At 49.4% G+C, this 22,688-nt stretch overlaps 1 protein-coding gene across 1 annotated transcript in view; it reads right to left on the minus strand.

Annotated features, from left to right (window-relative positions):
* LOC148473395 (attractin-like protein 1) overlaps positions 1–22,456 on the minus strand; it is a gene marked incomplete at both ends in the record, with an annotated part of 144,528 nt that extends 122,072 nt beyond the window's left edge. The window contains 2 exons of the mRNA XM_088459639.1: positions 19,909–20,046; positions 22,238–22,456. Of these exons, the coding sequence (XP_088315765.1) occupies positions 19,909–20,046; positions 22,238–22,456 (357 nt within the window). The remainder of the gene's footprint in view (positions 1–19,908; positions 20,047–22,237) is intronic.
* Between the last annotated feature and the right edge of the window lie 232 nt (positions 22,457–22,688).

The raw sequence follows: 22,688 nt of genomic DNA on the forward strand, positions 1-22,688 counted from the left end.
CCAACGGGCTACCGTTTGCTTGTTGGAAGGCCAACCCCTCTTGTGAAAACCGAAGAGGACAAACAAAGAATCCGACTTCCTAACCGAAGCAGTCTGGTCCACATAGATTCTAAGTGCCCGGACCACATCCAAGGAAGCCTCACCAGCAGAAAGATCAGGTGACTGAAAAGCTGGCACAACAAGTTCCTGATTAATGTGGAACTTTGAAACCACTTTGGGCAAAAACTCAGGACACATGCGGAGCACTGCCCTGTCCTGGTGAAAAATCAGAAAAGGAGGGCGACAGGAAAGTGCCCCCAATTCTGAAACCCTCCTGGCAGAAGCAATTGCCAGGAGAAAAATGGTCTTAAACATCAGCCACTTGAGCTCCACCGACTCAAGCGGCTCAAAAGGAGGACCCTGCAAGACCCTCAGTACCACCGCCAAGTCCCACGGAGCCACCGGAGGGACGAAGGGAGGCTGGATCCGGAGAACACCTTGGAAAAAGGTGTGAACATCTGGCAGTGTAGCAATCCATCGCTGAAACCACACGGACAAAGCAGACACATGAACCTTCAGAGAGGCCAGGCGTAAGCCGAGGTCCAAACCTGACTGAAGAAACTCAAAGATTCTGGAAACCCGGAACACCTGCGGATCATAGTTTCTCGATTCACACCACTGAAAATAAGTGCGCCACACCCTGTGGTAAATCCGCACGGAAGCAGGCTTGCGTGCCCTAAGCATGGTACCAATGACCGAACTGGAGAGACCCCTAGACCTCAAGACGGCTGTCTCAAGAGCCACGCCGTCAAAGACAGCCGACCCAGATCCGGATAAAGACAGGGCCCTTGAGACAACAGGTCCCGACGCTGAGGAAGAAGGTACGGAGCGTCGATGGAGAGGTACCTCAGATCGGAGTACCAAGGACGTATGGGCCACGCCGGAGCCACCAGCACGAGCGTGCCGCCGTTCTGCTTGAATTTCCGCAGAACCCGAGGAAGCAGGGATATGAGAAAACAGATACGCCAGGTGAAACGTCCATTTCACCGACAGAGCGTCTACCAGACAGGCGCCTGCGTCTCTTGTCCTTGACCCGTAAACGGGCAACTTGTGATTGTGACGGGAGGCCATCAAGTCCAGCTCCGGCAGCCCCCACCTGTCCACGAGTAGCTGAAACACCTCTGGGTGAAGCGACCATTCCCCGGGATGCACGTCGTGACGGCTGAGGAAGTCCGCCTCCCAATTGAGGACTCCGGGAATGAAGACTGCCGAGATTGCTGGAACGTGACACTCCGCCCAAGCAAGAATGCGAGACACCTCCGACATTGCTGCCCGACTGCGAGTTCCCCCTTGGTGGTTGATGTACGCCACCGTGGTGGCGTTGTCGGACTGCACCTGAACCGCCCTTCCGTGAAGAGCGGGGCCGGACGACTGCAGGGCCCTGTACACAGCCCGCAGTTCCAGGATGTTGATGGGGAGAAGTGCTTCTTCCGCGGACCAACGACCCTGAAGCGATAATGAGCCGGTCACTGCCCCCCAACCCCGGAGACTGGCATCCGTCGTGAGCAGGACCCAGTCCGGGATCCAAAAGGGGCGCCCCTCGACCAGATGCGCTGTCTGAAGCCACCAAGCCAAAGACTGCCGAACCTCCGGGGACAACACCAGCATCTGAGAGCGGATCCGGTGAGGTAACCCGTTCCATTCCGATAGAATCAGCCCCTGCAGGGGCCGGGAATGGAACTGGGCAAATTCCACCATGTCGAATGTCGACACCATGGACCCCAGAACTCTCATAGCTGAATGGACCGACAGGCGGCAACTGCTCAGGCAACTGTGTATCCGCAGCTGCAGGGAAGAGACCTTCTCCGGAGTCAGGAAAATCCGTTGCTGACGAGAATCCAGCAGGGCTCCCAAATGAACCATCCTCTGAGATGGAATCAGGGAGGACTTCTTCCAATTTATCAACCACCCGTGTGCTTGAAGACAAGCAATGGTCAGGTGGAGATGTCGAAGAAGCACCTCCGGGGAGCTCGCCAGCAGCAGAAGATCGTCCAGGTACGGCAACAGACGTAGACCCTGACCCCGAAGGTGGGCAGCCATAACTGCCATCACCTTGGTGAACACCCTCGGAGCCGTGGAAAGGCCGAAAGGCAACGTCCGAAATTGGTAGTGATGGTTCAGGATAGCAAACCTCAGATACCGCTGATGTGCCGGTGCTATGGGCACATGGAGATAGGCGTCCTGGATATCGAGGGAGACCATATAATCCCCGGGTTCCATCGCCAGAATGATGGAACGTAACGTTTCCATCCTGAACCTGGGAACTCTGAGGTATCTGTTCAGAGACTTCAAATTCAGGATAGGGCGATGAGAACCATTGGGTTTCTGTACCAGAAACAGAGTAGAATAGTACCCCGTCCCGCGCTGAGACTGCGGAACGGGAACAATGACCCCTGCTTGTAGCAAGGATTCTATAGCTACCTGAATCTGACCAGCTTTGGTCTTGTCCAGAGAAGGACTCGTACAGAAAAACCGGTGGGGCGGCCTGAACCGAAAAGACAGGGCGTACCCCTGAGAGACTACTTCTCGAACCCAGGCATCCGTGGTGGTATTGTGCCAACACTGGGCGAATTGGAGAAGTCGGCCTCCCACTCTGGGGTCCCCCAGAGAGAGGCCCGTCCCATCAGGCAGCAGGCTTATCCTCCTGCTTGGAAGAAGGGCGCCGAGCACTCCATGCTTGCTTCTTGGGCTTGGGTGCGGCCTTGGTCGCCGAATGTCTCGGGAAGGACTGGCCCTTGGCCTTACCCTGAACCCGAAAGGACCGAAAGGCAGAGCTCCTCACTTTAGCCGACGCAGAGGCCGAAGGGAGGAAAGCCGACTTGGACCTAGCCAAAGTATCCACTATTTTGTCCAAATCCGGACCAAATAGTAAATCACCATTAAAAGGCAAGGCCTCCAGACCCTTTTTTGAATCTGCATCAGCCTTCCAGGACCTCAACCACAGGGAGCGCCGAGCAGACACCGCTGCAGCCGACACCCTAGAAGTGAGCAGGCTGGCATCCAAAGACGCTTCTCCAATATAGGAAGCTGCATCCCGCATCTGTCCCACTAACGCTCTCTGGATATCCGGAGCCTCATCAGGAAAGGTATCCTCCAAAGCACTGGCCCATGCCTCAATGGCTTTAGCCACCCAGGAGATAGCCATGGACGGGCGAGCCACCGCCCCGGAAAGAGAATAAATGGACTTTAAACAAGTCTCCACCTTCCTGTCCGTGGGATCCTTCAAAGAGGAGATAGACGGCAATGGCAGCGTCGCGCTTTTGATCAAGCGGGTAACGTGGGAATCCACCGCCGGCGGAGTCTCCCATTTCCTGCAATGAGCTTCAGGAAAAGGATAGTTCGCCGCCAACCTCTTCTGTGGATGGAACCTCTTACTGGGTAATTGCCAGGCCGCCGCCATATGATCCGATAATTGATCAGACAGGGGGAACACAGTTGAAGTCACCTTGGTCTTTTTAAAATTAGGAAACTTCGACCTAGGAGCCGGCGCCTCATCCTCAACATGTAGGATAGCCCGCACCGCCCTAACTAAGGCTGGAACATTAATGGAGGACTTAGCTTCCACCTCCTGCCCCATGGCATCAGAGCCAGAGTCCTCATGGATTTCTCCATCATTCGAGGACACTTCCGAGTCCGACAACTGCGCAGCTAGTGAACTCACAACCAGACGTTTAGACGCCCTTGGTGGCACATCACCTTGCAACATGGACTGAAACGCCGAGGATGAAGCCGCCAGACTCTGTACGGAGCTGGAGAGAACATCCACCCAAGACGGAGGAGCCGTCGGAGCAAAACTCTGCAAAGGCACTACAGACTGACGCGTCACGGGGGAAGACTGCACATACACAGGCAGTCCCGAGTAAGGACCCACAGTCTGGGCCCCGAGGGGAGACCGCAACATTCGTGGAACACCCGGGGAATGGGGGATGGTGGGCTGCGGCAACGCCCTAGAAGGGACCGCTGATGGGACCGATAACCGGTCCGCAATAGACGCCAGCACCTGTGAAAACATCGCCCAAGGAGGGTCCTGTGATACAGGGGGGTTGGAGGGGCCCGGTACCAGCTGGCACCGCCCGCACAGACCATCCTGAGATAAGTCCTCCCCATCAACTCCAGCAGCACAGCGTCTGCAGGTAAATAGCACAGGAGCCACAGAGCGCTCAGTCTCCCCATCCGACATGATACTGTAAATCACCAGAGGAATTACGGTATTAACACCCGCGCACTCACCAGTATGCGACACAACAGCCCAGATATGGTACTGTGTAGCACACAACAGTATGTGACTGACCCCACAAATACGTGTTTTATATAAGTGAGGGTCTCAGAAAAACGCCCTTCCCCCACACACCTGCCGGGCCGTAGGAGAAGGAAAGGGATAGTTATAAGCTGACAGCAAGGAGAATAAGTCACAGACAGGCAGCACTAGCAATAGTCACATACAATGCAGAAAAGTTAGTACTCACTGCACCTTCCGCTACAATCAACCGCCCAGATTCAGTGTCTGGGAGGGCTATAGCGCTGTGTACACTGTCCTTTAGCAGGGGAGAGGTACACAGGGGGACCGGTCCACTTGATACCGCCTGGGAGTCTGCGATGCCTGCCAGTAAAGATGGCCGCCGGAGACCTCAGAGGAGGAGTGGCCGTAAGATAAGAGCAGCTCAGCGACGCCAGACTGCTAGTTGAAAGGCGCGCTGAGGTGAGGGGAGGAGCCGCTAGACAGGGAAGGCTGCCTCCCCTGGCTAGCAATTAACCCCCGGGTTGCCGGTCCCGCTACCAGCCTGTTACCCTGGTGGTCTAGCGGACACGCAGGGTATTCCTCAATAGAGGGGGAGCCCGCCGCCGCCGCTAGCGCCTCCGGTCTGTCCCCAGAGACCGGAGGCTCCTGACTGCATTGAAGTATCCGCGGGCCGCCGCACTCGGCGACCCGCGGCTTGCCTGATCCCCGTCGCGTCCAGCAGCAGTCAAGGGAGTCCCCAGAGCCTGGCTAGTACAGGCTCTGGGGTCCCGCCGCGATCCCCAGAGCTGTACTGGCGTCGCGGCACCAGCGGGGAGAAGGAGCGGCAGCGTGGACGTCCTAAAGGACAGTCTGATGCTGCCGCTCTAAAAGAGTAAAAAAAGTAGAAAAAAATAAATTAAAAATTTCTCTTTTAAAATAAAGCTTAGGGGCTGCTCCTGCAGCCCCACTGCGACAGGGTGACCCGACTCCGGCCAGGCACCAACTAAAACTGAGGTGCCTGTGGCCGGGGGCGGGGTACAGAGGAGGACGGACCCAAGTGCATCCTGGGAGCAGCAAAGCTTTAACTGCGTGGTGCCCGTGGATCCAGATCCAGCTATACCCCAAGGTCAACCCTGTGGACCCCCTATGGACCCTGAAGTAGAAAGTATAGATGGGCTTCATGAAACAGCAAAACACAATGTAAGATTTGCCAGACGATATGCACCAATACATAAAAGTATTATAATGGTGGGAAAGTGTACAGTATGGAATGTTCACATATAGAATGTCGACTTGGACAATGTCAACATGGGCATAATGTTGACATTCCCATTGTGAATGTTAGCAGTCGGGATGTCAAATTAGTGTTTTTAGTGTATTTGAAGCCTAACCCTAACCACGGCCTTACCTTGCCCATGACATGGACGGTCAGCTTTGTGCCTGTAGACAATCACAAAGTCAACATTAGGACCATGTCGGCATTGTGGGCGCCGGCATTGTTGCTGTCAACAAGCTGTCCATGAACACATTCAATCACTACATAAGCCCTATAAACCAGTTACTACCCCACTAACCTGAAGACGATAAGCGCAACCAGCATAGGGGGGCCGGATTCAGAAGGGGTCCCCACCAATACGTGACTTAGTAACACAATAAATGCTATTTATATTCAACTAGAATAAAAACTAAAAGAAAAACATTTATTCTGATTAGTCGGCTAATGGCGAGATGCTGGATACAGTGTATACGTTTACACGGCGCGGGAATTGATTTCAGACATTAATAAATGTGAGAAGAGAGATTATTTGGTTAGTTGTGTAATGTGTCCCTACAGAATAAGACGCAGACCCATAGATCACTCTGACAAAGAGGAACAGAACTCCCTGCCAGCCTCACACAGCCTCGCACAGCCTCACACAGCCACACACAGCCACACACAGCCTCACACAGCCTCACACAGCCTCGCACAGCCTCGCACAGCCGCCTCACACAGCCACACACAGCCACACACAGCCTCGCACAGCCTCGCACAGCCTCACACAGCCTCACACAGCCGCCACACACAGCCACACACAGCCACACACAGCCACACACAGCCACGCACAGCCTCGCACAGCCTCGCACAGCCTCGCACAGCCTCGCACAGCCTCACACAGCCTCACACAGCCTCACACAGCCTCACACAGCCTCACACAGCGGGGAGCGCACAGGAATTATTTACAGCGCTACAAAGAGCCAGAGATTGTGCAGCTGTCAATAACAGAAGATACAACTCTCAGACCTCCGGAGCTCCCAATATCAGAGCGGTAATTGGCCGGAGGGACCTGCGCTACATAGAACAAGCAGAGGAAAGCAGGAGACGTGTCTAGAGATTCCCACGTTAGTATTTATTATGTGGAGGTGAATAGTATACAGTATATATCAGGCGTCTGCGCTACAGGAAATTAATCATTCTCACTGCAGCAACAGGGACTTCACACACAGGATCCAGGTGTCCTAAATGTGTTATACACAGATCATTTTATGTGTTATAGACAGAGAATAGGGACAGTACTGTATAAGCAGAGAATAGGGAGTGTACGGTATAAGCAGAGAATAGGGAGTGTATGGTATAAGCAGAGAATAGGGAGTGTATGGTATAAGCAGAGAATAGGGAGTGTACGGTATAAGCAGAGAGTAGAGAGTGTACGGTATAAGCAGAGAATAGGGAGTGTACGGTATAAGCAGAGAATAGGGAGTGTACGGTATAAGCAGAGAATAGGGAGTGTACGGTATAAGCAGAGAATAGGGAGTGTACGGTATAAGCAGAGAATAGGGAGTGTACGGTATAACCAGAAAATAGGGAGAGTACTGTATAAGCAGAGAATAGGGAGTGTACGGTATAAGCAGAGAATAGGGAGAGTACGGTATAAGCAGAGAATAGGGAGAGTACGGTATAAGCAGAGAATAGGGAGAGTACGGTATAAGCAGAGAATAGGGAGAGTACGGTATAAGCAGAGAATAGGGAGAGTACGGTATAAGCAGAGAATAGGGAGAGTACGGTATAAGCAGAGAATAGGGAGAGTACGGTATAAGCAGAGAATAGGGAGTGTACGGTATAAGCAGAGAATAGGGAGTGTACGGTATAAGCAGAGAATAGGGAGTGTACGGTATAAGCAGAGAATAGGGAGTGTACGGTATAAGCAGAGAATAGGGAGTGTACAGTATAAGCAGAGAATAGGGAGTGTACGGTATAAGCAGAGAATAGGGAGAGTACGGTATAAGCAGAGAGTAGAGAGTGTACGGTATAAGCAGAGAATAGGGAGAGTACGGTATAACCAGAGAATAGGGAGTGTACGGTATAAGCAGAGAATAGGGAGTGTACGGTATAAGCAGAGAATAGGGAGAGTACTGTATAGGCAGAGAATAGGGAGTGTACGGTATAAACAGAGAATAGGGAGTGTACGGTATAAGCAGAGAATAGGGAGTGTACGGTATAAGCAGAGAATAGGGAGTGTACGGTATAAGCAGAGAATAGGGAGAGTACGGTATAAGCAGAGAATAGGGAGTGTACGGTAGAAGCAGAGAATAGGGAGTGTACGGTAGAAGCAGAGAATAGGGAGTGTACTGTATAGGCAGAGAATAGGGAGTGTACGGTATAGGCAGAGAATAGGGAGAGTACGGTATAAGCAGAGAATAGGGAGAGTACGGTATAACCAGAGAATAGGGAGTGTACGGTATAAGCAGAGAATAGGGAGTGTACTGTATAAGCAGAGAATAGGGAGTGTACGGTATAAGCAGAGAATAGGGAGAGTACTGTATAGGCAGAGAATAGGGAGTGTACGGTATAACCAGAGAATAGGGAGTGTACGGTATAAGCAGAGAATAGGGAGTGTACGGTATAAGCAGAGAATAGGGAGTGTACGGTATAAGCAGAGAATAGGGAGAGTACGGTATAAGCAGAGAATAGGGAGTGTACGGTAGAAGCAGAGAATAGGGAGTGTACGGTATAAGCAGAGAATAGGGAGAGTACGGTATAAGCAGAGAATAGGGAGAGTACGGTATAAGCAGAGAATAGGGAGAGTACTGTATAGGCAAAGAATAGGGAGTGTACGGTATAACCAGAAAATAGGGAGAGTACGGTATAAGCAGAGAATAGGGAGTGTACGGTATAAGCAGAGAATAGGGAGAGTACTGTATAGGCAGAGAATAGGGAGTGTACGGTATAAGCAGAGAATAGGGAGAGTACTGTATAGGCAGAGAATAGGGAGTGTACGGTATAAGCAGAGAATAGGGAGAGTACGGTATAAGCAGAGAATAGGGAGAGTACTGTATAAGCAGAGAATAGGGAGTGTACTGTATAAGCAGAGAATAGGGAGTGTACTGTATAGGCAGAGAATAGGGAGTGTACGGTATAACCAGAAAATAGGGAGAGTACTGTATAAGCAGAGAATAGGGAGTGTACGGTATAAGCAGAGAATAGGGAGAGTACTGTATAGGCAGAGAATAGGGAGTGTACGGTATAAGCAGAGAATAGGGAGAGTACGGTATAAGCAGAGAATAGGGAGTGTACGGTATAAGCAGAGAATAGGGAGTGTACGGTATAAGCAGAGAATAGGGAGAGTACGGTATAAGCAGAGAATAGGGAGTGTACGGTATAAGCAGATAGTAGAGAGTGTACGGTATAAGCAGAGAATAGGGAGTGTACGGTATAAGCAGAGAATAGGGAGAGTACGGTATAAGCAGAGAGTAGGGAGTGTACGGTATAAGCAGAGAATAGGGAGAGTACGGTATAAGCAGAGAATAGGGAGAGTACTGTATAAGCAGAGAATAGGGAGTGTACGGTATAAGCAGAGAATAGGGAGAGTACGGTATAAGCAGAGAATAGGGAGAGTACAGTATAAGAAGAGAATAGGGAGTGTACGGTATAAGCAGAGAATAGGGAGTGTACGGTATAAGCAGAGAATAGGGAGAGTACGGTATAAGCAGAGAATAGGGAGAGTACGGTATAAGCAGAGAATAGGGAGTGTACGGTAGAAGCAGAGAATAGGGAGTGTACGGTATAAGCAGAGAATAGGGAGAGTACGGTATAAGCAGAGAATAGGGAGAGTACGGTATAAGCAGAGAATAGGGAGAGTACGGTATAAGCAGAGAATAGGGAGAGTACTGTATAGGCAGAGAATAGGGAGTGTACGGTATAACCAGAAAATAGGGAGAGTACTGTATAAGCAGAGAATAGGGAGTGTACTGTATAGGCAGAGAATAGGGAGAGTACGGTATAACCAGAGAATAGGGAGTGTACGGTATAAGCAGAGAATAGGGAGAGTACGGTATAAGCAGAGAATAGGGAGTGTACGGTATAAGCAGAGAATAGGGAGAGTACGGTATAAGCAGAGAATAGGGAGTGTACGGTATAAGCAGAGAATAGGGAGTGTACGGTATAAGCAGAGAATAGGGAGAGTACGGTATAAGCAGAGAGTAGGGAGAGTACGGTATAAGCAGAGAATAGGGAGAGTACGGTATAAGCAGAGAATAGGGAGTGTACGGTATAAGCAGAGAATAGGGAGAGTACGGTATAAGCAGAGAATAGGGAGAGTACGGTATAAGCAGAGAATAGGGAGTGTACTGTATAAGCAGAGAATAGGGAGAGTACGGTATAAGCAGAGAGTAGGGAGTGTACGGTATAAGCAGAGAATAGGGAGAGTACGGTATAAGCAGAGAATAGGGAGTGTACGGTATAAGCAGAGAATAGGGAGAGTACGGTATAAGCAGAGAATAGGGAGTGTACGGTATAAGCAGAGAATAGGGAGAGTACGGTATAAGCAGAGAATAGGGAGAGTACGGTATAAGCAGAGAATAGGGAGTGTACGGTATAAGCAGAGAATAGGGAGTGTACGGTATAAGCAGAGAATAGGGAGAGTACGGTATAAGCAGAGAATAGGGAGTGTACGGTATAAGCAGAGAATAGGGAGTGTACGGTATAAGCAGAGAATAGGGAGAGTACGGTATAAGCAGAGAATAGGGAGAGTACTGTATAGGCAGAGAATAGGGAGTGTACGGTATAAGCAGAGAATAGGGAGTGTACGGTATAAGCAGAGAATAGGGAGAGTACGGTATAAGCAGAGAATAGGGAGAGTACGGTATAAGCAGAGAATAGGGAGAGTACGGTATAAGCAGAGAATAGGGAGAGTACGGTATAAGCAGAGAATAGGGAGTGTACGGTATAAGCAGAAAATAGGGAGTGTACGGTATAAGCAGAGAATAGGGAGAGTACGGTATAAGCAGAGAATAGGGAGAGTACGGTATAAGCAGAGAATAGGGAGAGTACTGTATAGGCAGAGAATAGGGAGTGTACGGTATAAGCAGAGAATAGGGAGAGTACGGTATAAGCAGAGAATAGGGAGAGTACGGTATAAGCAGAGAGTAGGGAGTGTACGGTATAAGCAGAGAATAGGGAGAGTACTGTATAGGCAGAGAATAGGGAGTGTACGGTATAAGCAGAGAATAGAGAGTGTACGGTATAAGCAGAGAATAGGGAGTGTACGGTATAAGCAGAGAATAGGGAGAGTACGGTATAAGCAGAGAATAGGGAGAGTACGGTATAAGCAGAGAATAGGGAGAGTACGGTATAAGCAGAGAATAGGGAGAGTACGGTATAAGCAGAGAATAGGGAGTGTACGGTATAAGCAGAGAATAGGGAGAGTACGGTATAAGCAGAGAATAGGGAGAGTACGGTATAAGCAGAGAATAGGGAGAGTACGGTATAAGCAGAGAATAGGGAGAGTACGGTATAAGCAGAGAATAGGGAGTGTACGGTATAAGCAGAAAATAGGGAGTGTACGGTATAAGCAGAGAATAGGGAGAGTACGGTATAAGCAGAGAATAGGGAGAGTACGGTATAAGCAGAGAATAGGGAGAGTACTGTATAGGCAGAGAATAGGGAGTGTACGGTATAAGCAGAGAATAGGGAGAGTACGGTATAAGCAGAGAATAGGGAGTGTACGGTATAAGCAGAGAATAGGGAGTGTACGGTATAAGCAGAGAATAGGGAGAGTACGGTATAACCAGAGAATAGGGAGTGTACGGTATAAGCAGAGAATAGGGAGTGTACGGTATAAGCAGAGAATAGGGAGTGTACGGTATAAGCAGAGAATAGGGAGAGTACGGTATAAGCAGAGAATAGGGAGTGTACGGTATAAGCAGAGAATAGGGAGTGTACTGTATAGGCAGAGAATAGGGAGTGTACGGTATAAGCAGAGAATAGGGAGTGTACGGTATAAGCAGAGAATAGGGAGAGTACGGTATAAGCAGAGAGTAGAGAGAGTACGGTATAAGCAGAGAATAGGGAGTGTACGGTATAACCAGAGAATAGGGAGTGTACGGTATAAGCAGAGAATAGGGAGAGTACTGTATAAGCAGAGAATAGGGAGTGTACGGTATAAGCAGAGAATAGGGAGAGTACTGTATAGGCAGAGAATAGGGAGTGTACGGTATAACCAGAGAATAGGGAGTGTACGGTATAAGCAGAGAATAGGGAGTGTACGGTATAAGCAGAGAATAGGGAGTGTACGGTATAAGCAGAGAATAGGGAGAGTACGGTATAAGCAGAGAATAGGGAGTGTACGGTAGAAGCAGAGAATAGGGAGTGTACGGTAGAAGCAGAGAATAGGGAGTGTACTGTATAGGCAGAGAATAGGGAGTGTACGGTATAAGCAGAGAATAGGGAGAGTACGGTATAAGCAGAGAATAGGGAGAGTACGGTATAACCAGAGAATAGGGAGTGTACGGTATAAGCAGAGAATAGGGAGTGTACTGTATAAGCAGAGAATAGGGAGTGTACGGTATAAGCAGAGAATAGGGAGAGTACTGTATAGGCAGAGAATAGGGAGTGTACGGTATAACCAGAGAATAGGGAGTGTACGGTATAAGCAGAGAATAGGGAGTGTACGGTATAAGCAGAGAATAGGGAGTGTACGGTATAAGCAGAGAATAGGGAGAGTACGGTATAAGCAGAGAATAGGGAGTGTACGGTAGAAGCAGAGAATAGGGAGTGTACGGTAGAAGCAGAGAATAGGGAGTGTACTGTATAGGCAGAGAATAGGGAGTGTACGGTATAAGCAGAGAATAGGGAGTGTACGGTATAAGCAGAGAATAGGGAGAGTACTGTATAAGCAGAGAATAGGGAGTGTACGGTATAAGCAGAGAATAGGGAGAGTACGGTATAAGCAGAGAATAGGGAGTGTACGGTATAAGCAGAGAATAGGGAGAGTACGGTATAAGCAGAGAATAGGGAGAGTACGGTATAAGCAGAGAGTAGGGAGTGTACTGTATAAGCAGAGAGTAGGGAGTGTACGGTATAAGCAGAGAGTAGAGAGTGTACGGTATAAGCAGAGAATAGGGAGTGTACGGTATAAGCAGAGAGTAGGGAGTGTACTGTATAAGCAGAGAATAGGGAGTGTACGGTATAAGCAGAGAATAGGGAGAGTACTGTATAAGCAGAGAATAGGGAGTGTACGGTATAAGCAGAGAATAGGGAGAGTACGGTATAACCAGAGAATAGGGAGTGTACGGTATAAGCAGAGAATAGGGAGTGTACGGTATAAGCAGAGAATAGGGAGTGTACGGTATAAGCAGAGAATAGGGAGTGTACGGTATAAGCAGAGAATAGGGAGAGTACGGTATAAGCAGAGAATAGGGAGAGTACGGTATAAGCAGAGAATAGGGAGTGTACGGTATAAGCAGAGAATAGGGAGAGTACGGTATAAGCAGAGAATAGGGAGAGTACGGTATAAGCAGAGAATAGGGAGAGTACGGTATAAGCAGAGAATAGGGAGTGTACGGTATAAGCAGAGAATAGGGAGAGTACTGTATAAGCAGAGAATAGGGAGTGTACGGTATAACCAGAAAATAGGGAGAGTACGGTATAAGCAGAGAATAGGGAGTGTACGGTATAAGCAGAGAATAGGGAGTGTACTGTATAAGCAGAAAATAGGGAGTGTACGGTATAAGCAGAGAATAGGGAGAGTACGGTATAAGCAGAGAATAGGGAGAGTACGGTATAAGCAGAGAATAGGGAGTGTACGGTATAAGCAGAAAATAGGGAGTGTACGGTATAAGCAGAGAATAGGGAGAGTACGGTATAAGCAGAGAATAGGGAGAGTACGGTATAAGCAGAGAATAGGGAGAGTACGGTATAAGCAGAGAATAGGGAGAGTACGGTATAAGCAGAGAATAGGGAGAGTACTGTATAGGCAGAGAATAGGGAGTGTACGGTATAAGCAGAGAATAGGGAGAGTACGGTATAAGCAGAGAATAGGGAGAGTACGGTATAACCAGAGAATAGGGAGTGTACGGTATAAGCAGAGAATAGGGAGTGTACGGTATAAGCAGAGAATAGGGAGTGTACGGTATAAGCAGAGAATAGGGAGAGTACGGTATAAGCAGAGAGTAGAGAGTGTACGGTATAAGCAGAGAATAGGGAGAGTACTGTATAAGCAGAGAATAGGGAGTGTACGGTATAAGCAGAGAATAGGGAGAGTACTGTATAGGCAGAGAATAGGGAGTGTACGGTATAACCAGAGAATAGGGAGTGTACGGTATAAGCAGAGAATAGGGAGTGTACGGTATAAGCAGAGAATAGGGAGAGTACGGTATAAGCAGAGAATAGGGAGTGTACGGTAGAAGCAGAGAATAGGGAGTGTACGGTAGAAGCAGAGAATAGGGAGTGTACTGTATAGGCAGAGAATAGGGAGTGTACGGTATAAGCAGAGAATAGGGAGAGTACGGTATAAGCAGAGAATAGGGAGAGTACGGTATAACCAGAGAATAGGGAGTGTACGGTATAAGCAGAGAATAGGGAGTGTACTGTATAAGCAGAGAATAGGGAGTGTACGGTATAAGCAGAGAATAGGGAGAGTACTGTATAGGCAGAGAATAGGGAGTGTACGGTATAACCAGAGAATAGGGAGTGTACGGTATAAGCAGAGAATAGGGAGTGTACGGTATAAGCAGAGAATAGGGAGTGTACGGTAGAAGCAGAGAATAGGGAGTGTACTGTATAGGCAGAGAATAGGGAGTGTACGGTATAAGCAGAGAATAGGGAGTGTACGGTATAAGCAGAGAATAGGGAGAGTACTGTATAAGCAGAGAATAGGGAGTGTACGGTATAAGCAGAGAATAGGGAGAGTACGGTATAAGCAGAGAATAGGGAGTGTACGGTATAAGCAGAGAATAGGGAGAGTACGGTATAAGCAGAGAATAGGGAGAGTACGGTATAAGCAGAGAGTAGGGAGTGTACTGTATAAGCAGAGAATAGGGAGTGTACGGTATAAGCAGAGAGTAGAGAGTGTACGGTATAAGCAGAGAATAGGGAGAGTACGGTATAAGCAGAGAATAGGGAGTGTACGGTATAAGCAGAGAATAGGGAGTGTACGGTATAAGCAGAGAATAGGGAGTGTACGGTATAAGCAGAGAATAGGGAGTGTACGGTATAAGCAGAGAATAGGGAGAGTACGGTATAAGCAGAGAATAGGGAGAGTACTGTATAAGCAGAGAATAGGGAGTGTACGGTATAAGCAGAGAATAGGGAGAGTACGGTATAAGCAGAGAATAGGGAGAGTACGGTATAAGCAGAGAATAGGGAGAGTACGGTATAAGCAGAGAATAGGGAGTGTACGGTATAAGCAGAGAATAGGGAGAGTACTGTATAAGCAGAGAATAGGGAGTGTACGGTATAACCAGAAAATAGGGAGAGTACGGTATAAGCAGAGAACAGGGAGAGTACTGTATAGGCAGAGAATAGGGAGTGTACGGTATAACCAGAAAATAGGGAGAGTACGGTATAAGCAGAGAATAGGGAGAGTACTGTATAGGCAGAGAATAGGGAGTGTACGGTATAAGCAGAGAATAGGGAGAGTACGGTATAAGCAGAGAATAGGGAGAGTACTGTATAAGCAGAGAATATGGAGTGTACTGTATAAGCAGAGAATAGGGAGTGTACTGTATAGGCAGAGAATAGGGAGTGTACGGTATAACCAGAAAATAGGGAGAGTACTGTATAAGCAGAGAATAGGGAGTGTACGGTATAAGCAGAGAATAGGGAGAGTACTGTATAGGCAGAGAATAGGGAGAGTACGGTATAAGCAGAGAATAGGGAGTGTACGGTATAAGCAGAGAATAGGGAGAGTACGGTATAAGCAGAGAATAGGGAGAGTACGGTATAAGCAGAGAATAGGGAGAGTACGGTATAAGCAGAGAATAGGGAGAGTACTGTATAGGCAGAGAATAGGGAGTGTACGGTATAAGCAGAGAATAGGGAGAGTACGGTATAAGCAGAGAATAGGGAGTGTACGGTATAAGCAGAGAATAGGGAGAGTACGGTATAAGCAGAGAATAGGGAGTGTACGGTATAAGCAGAGAATAGGGAGTGTACGGTATAAGCAGAGAATAGGGAGAGTACGGTATAAGCAGAGAATAGGGAGTGTACGGTATAAGCAGAGAATAGGGAGTGTACGGTATAAGCAGAGAATAGGGAGTGTACGGTATAAGCAGAGAATAGGGAGAGTACGGTATAAGCAGAGAATAGGGAGTGTACGGTATAAGCAGAGAATAGGGAGAGTACGGTATAAGCAGAGAATAGGGAGTGTACGGTATAAGCAGAGAATAGGGAGAGTACTGTATAGGCAGAGAATAGGGAGTGTACGGTATAACCAGAAAATAGGGAGAGTACTGTATAAGCAGAGAATAGGGAGTGTACGGTATAAGCAGAGAATAGGGAGAGTACTGTATAGGCAGAGAATAGGGAGTGTACGGTATAACCAGAAAATAGGGAGAGTACTGTATAAGCAGAGAATAGGGAGAGTACTGTATAAGCAGAGAATAGGGAGTGTACGGAATACTGTAAGCTGAGAAGTGGGTGTGCAGGGTGTAAGCCGAGACGTGTTTAGAATGTAAGTGGGGAAATGGGGTGTGCAGGGTGTAAGCTGAGAAGTGGGTGTGCAGGGTGTAAGCAGGGAAGTGAGTGTGCAGGGTGTAAGCTGAGAAGTGGGTGTGCAGGGTGTAAGCTGAGAAGTGGGTGTGCCGGGTGTAAGGTGAGAAGTGGGTGTGCAGGGTGTAAGCTGAGAAGTGAGTGTGCAGGGTGTAAACTGAGAAGTGGGTGTGCAGGGTGTAAGCTGAGAAGTGGGTGTGCAGGGTGTAAGCTGAGAAGTGGGTGTGCAGGGTGTAAGCTGAGAAGTGGGTGTGCAGGGTGTAAGCTGAGAAGTGGGTGTGCAGGGTGTAAGCTGAGAAGTGGGTGTGCAGGGTGTAAGCTGAGAAGTGGGTGTGCAAGGTGTAAGCTGAGAAGTGGGTGTGCAGGGTGTAAACTGAGAAGTGGGTGTGCAGGGTGTAAGCAGGGAAGTGGGTGTGCAGGGTGTAAGCTGAGAAGTGGGTGTGCAGGGTGTAAGCAGGGAAGTGGGTGTGCAGGGTGTAAGCAGGGAAGTGGGTGTGCAGGGTGTAAGCAGGGAAGTTGGTGTGCAGGGTGTAAGATGAGAAGTGGGTGTGCAGGGTGTAAGCTGAGAAGTGGGTGTGCAGGGTGTAAGCAGGAAAGTGGGTGTGCAGGGTGTAAGCTGAGAAGTGAGTGTGCAGGGTGTAAGCTGAGAAGTGGGTGTGCAGGGTGTAAGCAGGAAAGTGGGTGTGCAGGGTTTAAGCTGAGAAGTGGGTGTGCAGGCTGTAAGCTGAGAAGTGAGTGTGCAGGGTGTAAGCTGAGAAGTGGGTGTGCAGGGTGTAAGCTGAGAAGTGGGTGTGCAGGGTGTGAGCTGAGAAGTGGGTGTGCAGGGTGTAAGCTGAGAAGTGAGTGTGCAGGGTGTAAGCTGAGAAGTGAGTGTGCAGGGTGTAAGCTGAGAAGTGAGTGTGCAGGGTGTAAGCTGAGAAGTGAGTGTGCAGGGTGTAAGCTGAGAAGTGGGTGTGCAGGGTGTAAACTGAGAAGTGGGTGTGCAGGGTGTAAGCTGAGAAGTGGGTGTGCAGGGTGTAAGCTGAGAAGTGGGTGTGCAGGGTGTAAGCTGAGACGTGTTTAGAATGTAAGTGGGGAAATGGGGTGTGCAGGGTGTAAGCTGAGACGTGTGAAGAATGTAAGTGAGGAAAGGGGGTGTGCAGGGTGTAAGCTGAGACGTGTGAAGAATGTAAGTGAGGAAAGGGGGTGTGCAGGGTGTAAGCTGAGAAGTGGGTGTGCAGGGTGTAAGCTGAGAAGTGGGTGTGCAGGGTGTAAGCTGAGACGTGTTTAGAATGTAAGTGGGGAAATGGGGTGTGCAGGGTGTAAGCTGAGACGTGTGAAGAATGTAAGTGGGGAAAGGGGGTGTGCAGGGTGTAAGCTGAGAAGTGGGTGTGCAGGGTGTAAGCAGGGAAGTGAGTGTGCAGGGTGTAAGCTGAGAAGTGGGTGTGCAGGGTGTAAGCTGAGAAGTGGGTGTGCAGGGTGTAAGCTGAGAAGTGGGTGTGCAGGGTGTAAGCTGAGAAGTGGGTGTGCAGGGTGTAAGCTGAGAAGTGAGTGTGCAGGGTGTAAGCTGAGAAGTGAGTGTGCAGGGTGTAAGCTGAGACGTGTGAAGAATGTAAGTGGGGAAAGGGGGTGTGCAGGGTGTAAGCTGAGAAGTGGGTGTACAGGGTGTAAGCAGGGAAGTGGGTTTGCAGGGTGTAAGCTGAGAAGCGGGTGTGCAGGGTGTAAGCTGAGAAGTGGGTGTGCAGGGTGTAAGCAGGAAAGTGGGTGTGCAGGGTGTAAGCTGAGAAGTGGGTGTGCAGGCTGTAAGCTGAGAAGTGAGTGTGCAGGGTGTAAGCTGAGAAGTGGGTGTGCAGGGTGTAAGCTGAGAAGTGGGTGTGCAGGGTGTGAGCTGAGAAGTGGGTGTGCAGGGTGTAAGCTGAGAAGTGAGTGTGCAGGGTGTAAGCTGAGAAGTGAGTGTGCAGGGTGTAAGCTGAGAAGTGAGTGTGCAGGGTGTAAGCTGAGAAGTGAGTGTGCAGGGTGTAAGCTGAGAAGTGGGTGTGCAGGGTGTAAGCTGAGAAGTGGGTGTGCAGGGTGTAAGCTGAGAAGTGGGTGTGCAGGGTGTAAGCTGAGACGTGTTTAGAATGTAAGTGGGGAAATGGGGTGTGCAGGGTGTAAGCTGAGACGTGTGAAGAATGTAAGTGGGGAAAGGGGGTGTGCAGGGTGTAAGCTGAGAAGTGGGTGTGCAGGGTGTAAGCAGGGAAGTGAGTGTGCAGGGTGTAAGCTGAGAAGTGGGTGTGCAGGGTGTAAGCTGAGAAGTGGGTGTGCAGGGTGTAAGCTGAGAAGTGGGTGTGCAGGGTGTAAGCTGAGAAGTGGGTGTGCAGGGTGTAAGCTGAGAAGTGAGTGTGCAGGGTGTAAGCTGAGAAGTGAGTGTGCAGGGTGTAAGCTGAGACGTGTGAAGAATGTAAGTGGGGAAAGGGGGTGTGCAGGGTGTAAGCTGAGAAGTGGGTGTACAGGGTGTAAGCAGGGAAGTGGGTTTGCAGGGTGTAAGCTGAGAAGCGGGTGTGCAGGGTGTAAGCTGAGATGTGTGAAGAATGTAAGTGGGGAAAGGGGGTGTGCAGGGCGGGTAAAACAAGGATATACATTATACAGAACATTATATGGATCTCTATGTTACACATATATAAAAGCCAGTGGTGCCTGATAGATACAGAGCAGACACATATAGTGGTGGAGAAACTAATGACCATATTGAGCAGATATCAGGTACAGGTACAGAGGGGGAAACTCCCTGCACCCCGTACAAAGCCATCAGCCAATCACAGAGCTGATTGCTTACACGGGGAGTAAATCGCCACATGACTTTGTCTCCGCGCAGTGAGCGCACACAGTCGGCAGCTGACCTGCTACCACCTCGGGGGCATCAGCCTATGAGGCCAGTGAGGGTTTGGGAAGATGGCAGAGGGGAACAGACAGCCAGATGAGCACATGTAGCAATTACACACAGGGGGTTTCTGCTCTGTAAATAGCAAGTTATGCACTTTTTAAGCAGTCAACAACTTATTATCTCCTTTTCAAAATCTCTCTGGAGGACAGTAAAATATGGATGATAGACACAGGATCCCTGCATGTTAGGTGATGGAAGAGGATTCCTAGGAAGGGGGGGATTTTATAGTACACAGAGCAGGCAGAGCTCAGAGAGACATTCATAGGCTTCCTGCTTACTACAGCATCAATAAATTAGTCTAACCCGATCTGTGTGTTAGGAGAATAACGGGTGATCCGAAAGTGGAAGCAGATTGGACATTGCAGTAACGTTAATGGTTTCCACCCTCCACAACTTCTGGAGCATCCACCAACCTGCAAACGTGGTCACACAACCATCTGAGGGGGGGCATATAAATAAGTATTGTGGGCCATTACTTTTGCAGTCCCTCATGGACCTTGGAATGAAGCTAAATATATTCTGACCTGTCAAAGTGAGTTTTATATATGGGAGTCATCACTTTGCACCAGTCTGGTGTCAGAGGAGATGGAGCTGGAATGGCTGGAACAAATTTGGTGCAGTTCTATTGAATAACAGCTGTCATATAGCAGCGACAAGTCCGTGCCCGGTGTCTTAGAGTTTATAACACAAATATATCAGCGTCACCATCACATCCTCATATTCAGTAATCAGCTGTGACATACAGGAGAAACCGCGCTGCAGTATATACACGTGATAACTTACCTTCGCACTCTCCGCCATTGGTGGGGTTGCCGTGGTAACCCGGCATACAGGTCTCGCACTGTTTCCCTGTAGTCAGGTTCTTGCACTGCTCACATACATTGGTGTTGATGCAGGTGCTGTGCCCGTTACACTGACACGCTGTAACACAAAGAACAGAATAGCACATTATTTCTGGCCTCCCAGTGTCTTTCCCAAATACCAGGCTTATTCATACTGAAATCCGATGTCAGGATGATACATAGGTACACCTGTGATGCACGGCTTCAGGCTCCTGCTCCTAGAGCATCCTATGGGGCACCATCCAAATTCTCAGGTCACACAGACCCTCTGCTGCGCTGATCACATCCCTGACTTAGAGTTATATGGAAACCATCAGGACCAGTATAACTAACGCCAACAGGTTGTACGTTCCGTGGCCTCCCGCAAATAAATGGACGCACTAGCAGCGCCCGCTACAGTAGCTTGTGCTGCGTTTGCTGCGCCTTTTGTCTTAAAACTTAAAGAATATTTGAATGCAGCCAAGGAGATGGCCCCATACGTTGCAGCGTTAGACAAAAGCTGTAAACCCGCAATTGCCAAGTCTATGAATTTGTCATCACTAAAACCATCTGCGCCGTTATTTGCAGCACGCACATACTGAGCATCTTCTGTTGGCGGTTTGTGGAGATTTTTGTGGCGATGCGCACGGTGATGCGCTGGGTTTGGGTGATCTGTGTAATCTGTGACAGAATAGCCCAATTATAGCCTGTAGGGAAGGGTGATGGGGTTTACAGTAGGTATTTCAAAGATAACATTTACAAAACCGGTGAACGATACACCGCCATTCCTGGATATTCCTCTGTGTCACCGCACTTTACGGGTCTCCTCCAGACGCAGCGACGATGCAAACACATTATGATGAGCGCATTATGTATCTGTGTCACAGAGCTAAACATAATGACCTGCTCCTCGTGAAATGATAAGAAATATAGCAATAATAAGGCAGAGGCTGCCGGCGCGCGGGGTAATCGCCTCTCACAGCACTACCCAGCCCATTCCGCCTCTCATTATGTCACTTCATTTAGACTCAGAGGGTAAAATATCATCTTGCCCATAGGGCGGAGAGGGATGGAGAGATGAACCGTTATTAATTCTCTTTAAGGAGCATCTTGGTAGGAAGAGTAAACAGAGAAAATATAGGTCGAGAGCTGATATAGGCACAGACAAGAAGTAATGAGCAGGACGGAGCGCGGCTCTTATAGACACACGGCGTGCTCAGGCGATTCCTGCCTCAGGCTGCGCAGCGCACAATGGAAGCTTCTGCCAGGGGGCACAGTCATTGCTCCAGTGCAGTTACATCAATCCGACACGTTATGGAGCTGCCCTCCGTATGTAGAGAGAAATGTACGGCATGGACACGCATCAGATATTAACATGTTCCTGAGAATAACGTCTACGTAGAATTGGTATAAATTAGCGTGTACTTCCTCCTATGTAATAACTCAGCAGCGCTAACACTTTGGTGCATGTAATAATCCGATTGCTAGAGGCAATGTTCTCATTTGTCAGCTGATCCCACCTTGGCTGTAACAAGAGTTTGCAATGTATGACCCAGCTTTGTGCTACATGAGAGCAGATTACTGCAAAACAACATGAGGGCTAACGATAAAACAGCACTCTGGGCTTGATTCAGACCCAGTCGCAAGGTGCTGAGCACTCGCAACCGGGTCTATGGTGGCCCAGAGCGCATGCGCATGACGGAGCCGGCTCCGTAATGCGCATGCTCGAGACCAGGATAGCGACGGGCAGTCCGTCGCTCCGGGTCTCGCACCAAAGGGGGGGTGCTGTCGATGTTGAGTGACAGCACGCCCCCTTTGGTGGGCGGGTCGGGGGGGGGGGGGGAGGTGACTGCCCAGACGGAGGCGTACCGCCTGGGGGCGGCCCCACTGACGTCACAAGTGGGAGAGTGGGAGAGCTTTCGGCTCTGTTTCAGCCGAAAGCTCTCTGGGGCTTGCGGCCACGAGACCCTACCACAAGGTCTTGACCATCGCGACCATCATCCTGGCCGCTCGCATTAGCTGTGGGTGGCAACTCACAGCAATGCAAGCGGCCAGGAGGCCGCTCCATGAAAAAAAAAAAAAAGACGCCCCGATTCAGAGCGAGCGCTATGTCAGAGCATCCGGCTCTGAATCAGGGCCTCTGTGCGGGGCGGGGGCTCCCTCCTAGGCCTTAGACTGGGGGAGGTGAGCCCTGTGGTACGGTCGGGCATATATGGGCACAGAGTGATGGGTAACTTGATATAATACCAGCCATGATGATAACGTCGCCCCGTGCGCAGTGATGGCCTCACCTGGGCAGTGTATAAATGACCACTCGTAGCTCCTTTCTCTGGGGCACAGACTGGTATCCAGGACCATCTCACTCGTGTGCTTCCCCAGCAGCTTCATGGGTCCTCGGGACGATCCCTCCACGCAGTGCCCTTTCCCGGTGTTACTGGGGTCATTGCACCAGCCACATCCGGGGTGTTCCAGGCACTGGGAACAGGTGCGGAAGCCGGAGCAGTTTTGGGCTATTGGAAAGGAGAATTTAGAATTAGCGCAAATGCGATATAAGTAAACAGCAGCACGTTCCATGTCACATACAGCAATAATGTTACATCTACAGATTCCCACATTCACAGGAAAAAGAACCACAAGTCTCAGACACAAGGTCAGAGACGTAACTGATAAGAGGCTCTGTACACATCCCATCCCACCCAAACATGTCCTAATGCCTCTTCTCCATCTGCAGATATGTCCACG

The sequence above is a fragment of the Taudactylus pleione genome, unplaced genomic scaffold (assembly GCF_031769625.1).
Source record: "Taudactylus pleione unplaced genomic scaffold, aTauple2 ptg000920l, whole genome shotgun sequence".
In the NCBI taxonomy this organism is placed as follows: domain Eukaryota; kingdom Metazoa; phylum Chordata; class Amphibia; order Anura; family Myobatrachidae; genus Taudactylus; species Taudactylus pleione.